The sequence below is a fragment of the Ochlerotatus camptorhynchus genome, unplaced genomic scaffold, assembly GCF_037179485.1.
Source record: "Ochlerotatus camptorhynchus isolate MF236.1 unplaced genomic scaffold, CSIRO-AGI_Acam_v1.1 ptg000361l, whole genome shotgun sequence".
Classification (NCBI taxonomy): Eukaryota; Metazoa; Arthropoda; class Insecta; order Diptera; family Culicidae; genus Ochlerotatus; species Ochlerotatus camptorhynchus.
In genome coordinates this window covers 11,876,199-11,888,960 of record NW_027040849.1, presented here as the reverse complement: position 1 = coordinate 11,888,960, position 12,762 = coordinate 11,876,199, and the positions used below count along the sequence as shown (strand labels likewise).

The 12,762-nt window shown below is 42.8% G+C and overlaps 1 protein-coding gene across 3 annotated transcripts in view; it reads left to right on the top strand.

Annotated features, from left to right (window-relative positions):
• The window catches only part of LOC135709526 (pro-resilin-like), a 44,523-nt gene extending 31,997 nt beyond the window's left edge, over nt 1-12,526 (top strand). For all 3 annotated transcript variants that reach the window (XM_065231926.1, XM_065231928.1, XM_065231925.1), the window contains 3 exons: nt 5,753-5,953; nt 6,024-6,215; nt 11,195-12,526. In XM_065231926.1, coding sequence (XP_065087998.1) covers nt 5,753-5,953; nt 6,024-6,215; nt 11,195-11,272 — 471 coding nt within the window. In that variant the 3' untranslated portion in view covers nt 11,273-12,526. The remainder of the gene's footprint in view (nt 1-5,752; nt 5,954-6,023; nt 6,216-11,194) is intronic.
• Nucleotides 12,527-12,762: the final 236 nt, after the last annotated feature.

Sequence of the window (12,762 nt, the reverse complement as noted above, 5' to 3'; positions counted from 1 at the left end):
TTTCCTGGCTTCGGAAGCAGCACCAGCTTCTGCCGCTTCCACGCGTCTGGGAAGACGCCTACGTCCAGACAAGTCTGAAAAACAGAACGGAACATGTCTGGATTTTCCGCAACGGCCGCCCTCAGAGCCACAACCGGGATCCCATCTGGGCCCGGGGCCTTGCCCACCACCAGCGACCTGGCAATACCGCCAAGTTCACTGTTCGTCACTCTTGACACTTCTCCCTGATCCGCGCCTGGGATCCGCGGCCAGGAGTCTGCGTCCCTACGCGGGAACAGGAACCCAACGATCGGAGCCAGTACCGCTGGTGATCTCTCTGGGGGTGCCGTCACGCCGCGGGTCTTTGCCATGACCACTTTGTAAGCATCCCCCCATGGGTTCGTGTTGGCGCTTTGGCATAGGCTGTCAAAGCACGCGCGCTTGCGTCTGGCGATCTCTTTATTGAGGGCTGCCTTAGCCGGTTACCTATGCCTATGACGGTTTTTTAGCAACACTGCCAATGCAATCAAGATAGGCGCTGCTCGATTGGCTCATGCTTTGACAGTTTGTGTGGCTCAAAACCAGCCAGTCCGCTCCTCTCGCATCCTAGACCCTCTCTCGTGCATACTATTCCTTATACGTTAAGAAAAAATACGAAACGAATTATTCTTCATGGATTCGAAGGAATTCGCTCTTCTCATAATACGACCTATCAAGCGACGCACTATTTTGGTGATCTCGTTCACTGTTTTGGCAATTTTTCATCTAAACTGCCCAGTAGTTTCAATGGGCCTGATCTGGAGACAATTAGGCGGATTGAGGGTTTTATGAACAAACTGGACTCCGTTGTCATTGTACCATTGTTTTACTTCCCGGCTGTAGTGACAACCCCCAAGATCCGACCAAAATCTCACCGGACCATCATGTGACTGGATGAAGGGCAGAATTCGCTTCTGGAGACATTCGGTTTTGTAAACCTCCGAGTAAATCATTTTCTCAGTGTCAAAAATCTTTGTCTTTTGGCCGGAGCTGCAAATTCCCTGCCAGATCATATATTTGCGTGCGAATTTATCCGCTAAAACAAATTTTAATCTGCAGTAAAATGTAAGTCACTGGACGCTGTCCGAAGTCAGTCTTTACATAGGTTTCATCATCCATAAGTATACAACCACCGGACTTGGTCAGGAGACTGTCATACAGCTTTCAAGCACGGGTTCTAGCTACGGTATGCTGCTTGAGTTATCGATTTGGTTGCCTACTGGCGCGGAAAACGATCCATCCATTTACACTATGCAAAAGTTTATATCCCCGTCGTTTTACAGCTCCCCGTAGAATCTAACATAATGCGACAAATTATAATCTTGAAACACTTTAATTTTTCGGATGATTTGTTTCTTAACGATAAGCTTGAAAAAGAAGTGTATCAACTTACGACTTTTGGGGGCGACCCCGGCATAGAGGTTAGCATCCATACCTATCACACCCAAGTGACGAGTTTAAATATCACCCTTGGACAAGTCACGACCAGTGACAACACTTACGACCCGTGATCAACAGCATCGGATTTCATCAAATATTTGAATCAATGCATCTATTTATATGTGAACCCATTTACATCATACAGCTATTCTCTCATATGATACCAGACTGCTCAGAACATTTTCCAATGATCTTCAGGTGTTCTTGATATTTTTTCACGATTTTCGGATGATCAGGTATTATTCTAAAAATCTTCAACTGTTAGATTTTCTCTCATGATACCAGGTTGCTCATAAATTATTCCGAATACCATCAGGTGATCAGAGATACCCATGATAACCTCAGGTTACAAGCGGTGCCGATGGTATAGTGGTAAGTGTGATTGCCTCTCACTCCACGATACCAGATTACTCAGAAATGTGTACAAAGACCAATCAGATTCAACAATCCAATCATATCGCTAAGATATTTTATAATCCAAGTGACTCAGAAACTATTTCATAACCCTTCAGGTAATCAGAGATCTCTATAAATTACTCAGAATATTTCAGGTACCATCAAATAATGTCTCTCAGCTGTAAGAGAAACCAGATGACTCATAATTTTTCCAAAGATCTTCAGATGATCAGAGATTCTCAAAAACTTCTCTGGATATTTTGTCAATACTTCTGGCTAATCAATTGTTCTGAGAATCTTCTACTGTTCATTAATTCAAATCACGTCTCTCAGATTTTCTTTTATGATATCAGGTTGCTCAGAAATTATTCCAAAAGCCATCAGGTGATCAGGGATCTTCATTTATTCCTCAAGATATGTTTTCAAGCCTTCAGTTTAAATAGGTACCATTCTGGAGGTATAAAATAATTCAAATTGCGTCTCTCATATATCTTCGTATGACACCTCGTGACTTATGAACTATTCCATAGACCTTTAGGTGATCAGATTTCTCCAAAAACTTCTTTGGATATTTTTCCAATATTTCTGGATGATCAATTATTATTCTAAAAATCTTCAACTGTTATATCATCCTGTAGATTTTGGCATTTGGATCCGTATCGAAATGTACCATCCAAAACTCCAGTTTCACTATATTGAAGTTCAAGTGCTTTACCGACTATTACACGCGAAGAAACTGTTTGAGTTCATGATTATATCCTGCGACATTCCGCAATTGTTGAAGGGAAGATCTCCCCCCCCCCCCCCACTTTTTGAGCTTATAGAGAACTGAATTTGTCGCCAATTTGAGGGTGAAACATTTGTAGGAGAAAGTTGTACGTTATCGGTATAGGTAATCCAAATCCAAAGTTCTTCGCCAAACCGAAAGCTTCAAGTTCAAGATTATCCTATGCCCGATAGACACAGCGTATGTTCATAGACTTGACTGCACCGATCCTTCCGCCTCCTCTAAAACTGTGAGTTTACGCTGATCATCATTTAGAACGCTGAGATGTAGGTTGCTTTCACCTGCGAAGAAAATTTACATTAGCGATTCACGAGTTGCTCACCGCCTGCAAATCTCTTGCCTAGTCGGCCATTGTCTTATACTTGGTGCTTCAACCCCATGGACTCCAGAGTCCACTGTTGCGTAGATTGACCGTTTTCAGCATCGAATCGGCAAACCGTTTCTGCGTGTCCGTATCGATGCTTACCACTTGCCTAATCTTCTTATGCGAATCAGCGCCCGTAGCTTTGAATATGATGGCCACCGGAATCTCCGGGTCCTCTTCTCGTGCTTCGAGTTCGTTACCTGACGCTGAAGTACGCTATTGCAATCATATTGTTCCAGGAAACATGTTCTTGAACCAGAATGACCTTCTTCGTTTGTGTTAAAATCACCGAAGCAAACAAACGCACTCATATGTAGGGATGAATACCAAACTCCTTTCAAGAATGTGCGTTGCGCTGATCGTGTTGAAGTTTCGATAGTTTGAAATTGTATAACTGTCGAGTAGTTTGACACAATTTTGTAACTCAGCATTGCGAACGGCCTTAAGATGAGTCCTTGAAGTATCCAAAAATGGCCGTCATGATGTGCCCTATCATTTCAAGTTTTCTAGAGCACAAATCTCGGGCACTGTTGCGATATCGCTTATGAAATAGGAACTCCTTGTGTGCTGCATTGTAGCAAACGTTAAGTTTCAGTTTCATTGTTGTATGTTTTGTGAGAGCCAATATTTGTGCTCTTGAAATTTCGAGGTAAAATGAGCGTGATTTGAAATAAGGCTTCCGCTGTGACTTACCTTAAGGTTTATTAGGAATCATTGAATGTGACAAATAGGTATTTCACATTATTAAAGGAAAAAGCGTTACCTACTAATGAGAGCATGACAAACATAAATTCACAACCCTTATTCTAGTCCAAACAGGGCTTTCCTGAGCTCACTCGGTAAAGGCGTAGCTACAATCTAAAACCATGCTGGAGCTGACTGGGTTCGACTCCCGGTTCGGCCTAGTATTTTTTTCAGCATGGAAAATTTCTCGGCTCCCTGAGCATAGAGTATGACTGTACTTGTCACACAATTCCGGAGTGATTTGAGATTTGGGCGTAATTGCTTTTGTAAACAAAGACGTCAATTGCCAATTTCTCTTGAAATAAAGCTCAATTTCATAAACAAACTAAACCAAATGATAGAGGAATCATTCCTCTACCTCATAGCGTTATTAGTTTTCGAGATTAAGCTTTTATTCGCGAGAAATCGGTGATTGACGTGTTTGTTTACAAATGCAATTACGCTCAAATCTCAAATCACTCCGGAATTATACTAATGCAAAAATGCTACAAGCATTGAAGGCTCTCAATTAATAAATATGGAAGTGCATCTAGAACACTAAGTTAAGATAACGCAATAAGCTAATATGCGATAAGCAATAAGCTTGAAGTGCGAAGAAGAAGAAGAAGAAGAAGAAGAAGAAGAAGTAGAAGAAGTATTCTAGTCCAATTGATTGATGGAGTAAATTAACGTTCGTCAAAGACAGACACCGTGAATGTTAAGCTCCTTATACAGAGAACTTAACATTCAAACGACATCAACGCACGTGAATGGGCGAACCTGCAGAAACATATATGAAAACAAAGAAAAAATTCCCATTAAAATTCCTAATTGACAACGCACAACAATACAATGTTGCACCACACCATCAGCACCGTTAGTTCCTAGATAGATTGTCAATCTGTCTGCCTGACTTGATCGATTGAGTGCGCGCCAGCCCGCTCACCGCACATTTGCATAGGACGACCTCGACGGCTATTGGGTTCAGATTGGATCCGGCTTCTGGGCGCGAACTGTCATCCCTTCCTTCAACTTTGACAGGCAATTTAGCCAACGACGCCGAGAGAGAGATAGATAGAAACTAATTTTAATTAGCTTCTCTATCCGAAGAAGGCACAATCCCGTCACGCATGGTGTTTCATTCCATCATCGGCAGCAATCGAAGGGTTCGGAACCTTCGGAAGCGACACGGCGCAACTGTGATCAATGGGTTGCACCACCCGCTCGGGGGTACGAATCGGGGTTGACTTTTTGCAACCGATGTGCAGATAATGAGTTGTAGTAAATCAAAATTTATTCCGTTCCGCAGAGCACTCCTCCGCCCTGCGGCAGCTCAGCATAGTTGGAAGTAGAAGAAGCGCATTGATTTACGTCGACACATTAACGAGATGAGATATTACCTTTTAAGGTGGCACACAGACCTTTGTTTGCCAATGTTCTAGCGCAGAGCTCGTTGCGACAAAGAACGATTCTTCGGAAGTCAACCGAACCCACCTGTTTCAACCTATCCCATAGTTTGGGGGGGTGCTGTGGAAGAACATCAACCCTTCTCACTGGAGCTGCAATCGTTCGTTGTGGAGGGAATTACTGCAATCGAAAATGATGCCATCGGCGGTGCATGTTACAATTTGCGACGATCAGACCCCTTTCCATTGTCTGCGATGTTTGGAAAGATTAGGAAGGGACCATCTCCGTGACTCATTTATCTTCCTCAGCTCAGCCACATTGTACTCACTTTACTGAAGAAGGTACTGCGAGATCTCCCTTCATTTTCTACTTCAATAGGTCATTGTTTTTATAGAGCGCGCCAATTTCGACACTTGACAACGTGTGGGAGGATGGTAGTAAGGCCTCCGTCATTAATTGTACACGATCTCGCAAACAAACCTAACCTAAATCAAGTTATGTGGAACTGCAACACTTGTGGGATGTTAAATCATTAGACCTCGCTCAGCTGATTTCACTGCTGCTGTAATAAAACGCATTTCAATTGCATTTCTAACCATTTGGTTTTTCTCCAACAGGGTCTCTCACTATGCCTGGCACTGACCATCGTAGATCAGACGCTAGCACAGAACAACCAGTACCTACCTCCAGACAAGGGATATGCCTACGACAAGCCCAACCAGCCGTTCCCATCTGCCCAGCAACCACAGCAGGTTCCATTCCCGCGACCACCTGCACCAGCTCCTTCCTATGGACCCCCACCAGCGGCTGGTGGTGATGTGAGTATTCCAGTTAATTTTCCGATTCCGAACATCCCTCTAAAATCGACTTCAAATTTCCAAAACCTAGCACGTCCACGAACCGGGCATGCCGTTCGATTTCAACTACAATGTGAACGACATTGATACCGGAAACGACTACTCGCACAACGCGGTCAGCGATGGGGATGTGACCCGCGGTGAGTACCGCGTCCAGCTGCCCGACGGACGGACCCAGATTGTGCGTTACACCGCCGACTGGAAGAACGGCTACAACGCGGAGGTGAGTTTAAATGGTTTTCTAATAAAAAAATGGGACGGATTAAGTTTAAAGGATATTTAATCTAGACTTTCAAGACCCTTTCATCGTCTTGAAGTGAAACAGATCAATCTGATACCTTTTCATATTATGTCTTCTGCGGGGAATTGAAGCTTACTGCATGGTCAATCATGGACTACAGAACCCTCATAATACTAAAATTGTTACTTGGGTTTGTCATGGCATGCAAGTCCCTTAGTTTTTTATAAGCCCACGTACTACTTCCAGAAATCCTAGAGCAAAATAACTTTTAGCAACTCCTATAAAATCAAACTCTTCAGGGCTCTCCAGAACTTGTGAATCGTTCAAAACTTATTGTACGTCAAGACTTTGTGAGAACTGGAACCATATGATGCACAATATTAACACTCCGAATACGATGCCTCCGAAAAACGTGTAACGGCAAGTTTGCAATGGTATAACTTAGCCATTTCTTGATGAATTTCAAAAATTGTGGTACTTTAGAATTCATAGGGTCTGTAGATTATTTTGATTGTAAAAAGATTAGAAATATGGTTTTCTACTTTATTCAAAAGCGAAAAGAGTCGTTACACTTTTTTTTAAAGGAGTGTTTATGGGTTTTGCAAGTGGCCTAAGATCCATAAATTAAATAAGCGGGCACAAATGTTCATAATCAGCCAGGATACAGTCATGGTTCCTATATACGGAACGGTTCTCCGGAAGATTCTGAACATCCGTAAAATTGGTCAATTCACGAAACTGATCCTAGAGCTCCGCGGTTTTTTTTTTTTTTTTTTGAAAACATTAGGAACTGTGATATATGAAAGAATTTGGGTTCATGATATAAACACGAACCCGGATGGCCATGGGAGCTTGCTCAGGAAGATCCGAAACATTTGTAAAAGTGGTCAATCCATGAAACTGATCCTAGAGCTCCGTGGTTTTTTTCGAAAACACGTGGAACGGTGATAGAAGAAAGAATGCTGGGTCGTGAATAAAAATGAACCCGAATGGCCATTAGATCATCTTCCGAAGGATCCGGAAGATCCATAAAAGTGGTCCATCCGTGAAACTGATTCTAGAGCTCCGCAGATTTTTGTTTTTCGAAAACACTAGTAACTGTTATATAAGAAAGAATTTAGGGTCGTGAAATAAACGTGGTCCCGGATGGCTATGAGACCGTCCTCCGGAAGATCCGAAAGATCTTTAAAAGTGGTTCATCCATGAAGCTGATTGTAGAGCTCCACAGTTCCATATGTTTTCGAAAAAAAAAGTGGAGCTCTATGATCAGTTTCATAGATTGAACACTTTTACGGATGTTCCGGATGTTCCGGATGACGATCCGATGGCCATCCGGGTCCATGTTTATGTCATGAACCCAAATTCTTTCTTATATCACAGTTCCTAATGTTTTCGAAAAAAAAACCGTGGAGTTCTAGGATCAGGTTTATGGATAGACCACTTTTACGGATGTTCCGGATCTTTAGAGGACCATTCCGTTATCTCCAGCGTCCATATATAGGAACCATGACTGTATTCTGGCTAATTATGAACATTTGGGCCCATTAATCTAAATTATGGAGCTTAAGCCACTTGCAAAACCTTTAAAAAAAACGTATAACGACTCTTGGAAAAAGTAGACGACCCTATTTCAATCTTTCTGCAATTTAAATAATCTACAGAGCCTAGGAATTTTAGAGGTACCACAATTTTTGAAATTCATCAAGAAATGGCTAAGTTATGTCATCGCAAACTTGCTGTTACACGTTTTTCGGAGGCTTCGTAGTCGGCGTAAAGTATTTTACCCACCGTATTCGGAGTGTTAATGGCGCAATAGCACTAGCGTCTTAAGCAAGACATATATCAGTCTTGTTACCTGACTGCGAGCTGGTGTTCTATCGAACCACCGACCTTGTGATGAAACCTAGAGGCGTTGAATGTCTGGCCAGACCATACACTTAATTGGCTGTCCAAGTCAGCAAACCCGGTGACAAGGACAGTTGTTTGGTCGGACCGTTGGACAGCAGATCATCCCGTGGATGTTTGGTCAGCAAACCCGATGAGAACTCAGCCCCAGATCTTCGAGAACTGAAAGCATATGTTGCACAACTGGCGTCTTTTGTCAGACATATACCTGACAGAGAGCTGGAATCCTAACAGATCTTAGACATGATGATGAAACTCAGAGGCATTGGATGTCTGGATAGTATGTAAAGCTAACATAGAACCCCGTAGAGAGGGCTGACTGGTCTGCAAACCCGGTGACAACGGAACGTCAGTTCTTTGAGAACTGGCAGATATCTGGTATTTTACCAACCCGTAGACATATAGTCAGCAGATGATCCCAGAGGCAATGGATGTCTGGTTAGAAATCCTTACAAAGAGCTGATGTCCTCCCAGATCGTAGACCTGATGACAAAACCCAGAGGCGTTAAATTTTGGACAGACCGTAGACTTAACAGAGAATCGCTTAGAAGTAGATATCTGGTCAAACCGATAGACCTAAAAGGTAATCCAAGAGACTATGGGTGTCTGATCGGAGCCACAGATCTTCGAGAACTAGAACAGTATTACTGGCATCTTCAACCAGACATAAACCAATCTTGTTATCTGACGGTGGTGGTGTCCTACCAGACCGCAGACCTTATGATGAAACCCAGAGCCGTTGAATGTCTGGACAAACCATGCACTTAACAGAGATTCCCGTACGCGGTGGATGTCCATGTCAGCGAACCCGGTAACAATGACGGCACAGACCTGGACAGACCATATAACATAGGCGGTGATTGTTTGGTCTGACTGATAGTCAGCACAAGATCCGGTAGGCGGTGGATGTCTGGTCAGCAAAACCGGTGAGAACACAGCCAGAGATCTTCGAGAACTGGAACAACATTAGGGGCACAGCGTCACTGTCGTCTTCGGTCAGATATATACCAATCTTGTTACCTGACAGAGAGCTGGTGTCATACCAGACTGAAGACCTGATGATGAAACCCAGATGCGTTGGATGTCTAGACTGTCCGTAAACTGAATATAGAATCCCGATATCTGATCTGTGAACCCGGTGACAACAGAGCCACAGTTCTTTGAGAACTGACTGATATCTGATGTTATACCAATACAGCAAATGATCCCAGGGGCGATGGATGTCTGGTTGGCCTGATAGAGAGCTGGTGTCCTGCCGTAGACTTAATGGTAAAACCCAGAGCCGTATAGTTATTGACAGACCGTAAACCTAACAGAGAATCACATAGGTGGCAGATGTCTGGTTAGACCGATAGACCTAGCAGGTTATCCCAGAGGCGATGGATGTCTGTTCAGCAAACCCGGTAACAACGGAGTCGCAGATATTCGAGAACTGGAACAACAATGAAGGCACAGCGTGACTGGCGTCTTCAGTCAGACATATACCGATCTTGTTACCTGACAGAGAGCAGACTGAAGACCTGATGATGAAACCCAGATGCGTTGAATGTCTGGACTGTCCGTAAACTGAATATAGAATCCCGAAGACAGCCACCCTGTCTGGTCTGTAAACCCGGTGACAACGGAGCCACAGTTCTTTGAGAACTGACAGAGATCTGATGTTCTACCAATACAGCAAATGATCGCAGGGGCGATGGATGTCTGGTTGGCCTACCGTAGACTTGATGATAAAATCCAGAGCCGTTTAATTATTGACAGACTCCAAACCTAATAGAGAATCACGTAGGTGGCAATGTCTGGTCAGACCGATAGACCTAACAGGTTATCCCAGAGCCGATGGCTGTCTGTTCACCAAACCCGGTGACAGCGGAGCCACAGATCTTCGAGAACTGGTACTGGCGTCTTCGGATAGACATACTGGTGTTGTTACCTGACAGAAAGAGAGAGCTGGTGTCCTACCAGACCGTAGAGCTAGCAAATGATTCCAGAGACGATGGATGTTTGGTCAGCAAACCCGGTCACTATGGAGTCGCAGATATTCGAGAACTGACAGAGATCGGGTGTCCTACCAGACCGTAAACTCGATGATGAAACCCAGAGGCGGTGGATGCCTGGTTAGATCGCAGACCTAGCAGATGATTTCAAATGCGTTTAATGGCGGTGACGAAAGAGTCGTAAATTTTCCAATATGGGATTTAAAAATTCAATTGATGAACCGATCCTAGGACATCGAAAGATTGTAGATTTCGATGGATCAGAGTCTTAATGTAAGCTTCTGGACATTTTGATGCTTCGTTACTTTCTTTTTGGAATACTGGGAGTCTGTGTAGATCAAATAATCCTCGATGTTCCGGAAGCTCTAGAAGTTGTAGGATATGCCAGGGGCCACATTGCGCATATCAAAACGAAAAACTTTTTCATACAAGCATTCGTACGAAAAGTATTTCGTTTCGAGATGCGCAATGTGGCCCAAATAATTCCACAGTACATGAAAACTTAGCAGTTACACCCCAAGTAACATTGCAAGTTTTATAGTGGTTTTAAAGCATGATACAAATCTAAATCATGGTCTACAGAATCCTCATAAAACCAAAATTGTTACTTGGGACGCCAAATGTCGAATCGATCTGATGCGACAATCTCCGATTTGCATGAAACTTTGAATAATTGTTTGCTATGGTCAGTAATTATTATTTGAGCTAACATTTAGGAAATGCAACTAACATTCAATGTAATACATTTTTGGTTTGTGTGTAGCATTCTGAGAAATTATGGATCTCCATGGAATAGCTAACGGATCTTCAAGAACTCTCCAAACTTGGGCAGCCAAACATTTTGAAACTCCTAGAAATTTCAATATTCAGAAAGCTTACATTCTTACAGAACCTCTAGGATATAATGAGACCTTCGAAGAATGGAATAGTCTTATTTATTTTTAAATTTTTCGTCCTAATCGTTTAAGTCCTAAAAACCTTCTGCTTCTACGATATTTGCGCATTCAAACCGTGGATTATTTCAAGAACTTCACCAACAATGCTAACCACTTCCATTTTCAGGTGACGTACGAAGGTGAAGCCAAATACCCAGAAGGCCCAGGTCAGGGCGGTGCCAACTCCGGTGGATACAAGTACTAAGTTTAGTACCCCTACCAACAATCGATCCAGCACCCTCCCAAGAGTGTTTCGGAAACCCTCCACACGTGATTAGCCGAGAACTCTCATGACAAAATTTCGTTTTTCCTCCACGTATCGATCACTTGTAGATACTACGTGTAAGGGCAACAAAAAATCCCTCACATCAACTCAACTCACGATGACACATCGAACGAACGAACCATGTTCTCCCATTTAGTTCTTATATAAAACCATGTAAGATCGTACACCGCTAAGTGCACCTTAATTGCCCCGAAGAAGGAAAAACCAACGAAACGCTTGCATAGTTTCGTTGCCCAATTAATCATCATCATCATCTTCGATGCCAGTATGGAGCGAAACGCGACAAGAAACGAGAATAATCCGCGCACCACAAAATTAATGACCTGAAAAATTAGCCGGATAAGCGCATACCCTTAGCCACAACTACCCTTTCGGACTGCTTCAGCACCATCACCGTTCGTAGCACATAAATATATTCGCGCGTTTATTTATAATTGTAACCTGTACATGTTTCTCAGAATAGTCATAAATTTAGTGGACCAATGCAAATGGTCCAGTGTTTAATTTTGCTATTCTCCCCCCGTAACTCAAGTGATACTAGCTGAACATAAACTACATTCCCCCGTGCACAACGATTAGACCCATCCACAGCGACACGACAAATGTTTAAACCATTATAGTACGTTCCTCTCGCGAAAATGAATAGAAGAAATAATCATGTTTGGTCAATAGGGGCAAAAAACGAAGACCCACATCTGCAAGCGGAGCGAGACGGGGAGTATGTCACATTAAGTCTAATTAATTTTACGATTATTACCCCATGCAACAACGGACACACATAGAACTCCGTAGACGTTCGGAAAGAGCGCTCGTTAAGAATTTCAAACATGACACAGGTGATTTTCGAAATCGTAAAATGCACTGCTCCTCCCCCTTTGGATCGCTTTTCCGCCTGTAGAATGTACTTGTCTTCGCAGAGTCCCACACTCACACGTTTACGACATTAGCAGGCATTTCGTTTTGAGAGATAAAGTAGTAAAGATAGCGGGTGGAAATTTAAGATGCAAAACTGCCATGCGAGAGTTGGGCAAGTCTTCCAAATTAAAATGATGGTCTTAAGCGGCGAGTACGGATGAGGAAAGAACTTTGGAACTGCCAGTTGATTATATGTATACAAATTTACGCCACGCAAAATAATGACGAAAAGTGAGAAAAATTATAAAAATATAAAAATACCTCAATGAATCAACGCAAACAGTTTCATAGAATAGAAAGAAATCCTAACATACTTAGCCTTTGTACGACGCGCAAAATGATTTTCTAAAGATAAAGAGCAAAATTGATCATCAATATTTGGCAAACATTGACAGTAACTTCGTTAAAACACATTCATTCTGAAAACGGTGGTTTAGATTCCCAGTCTTCTCGATCGATTTTATTTACGACTTCCTTAGGCATGAACTCAAGAA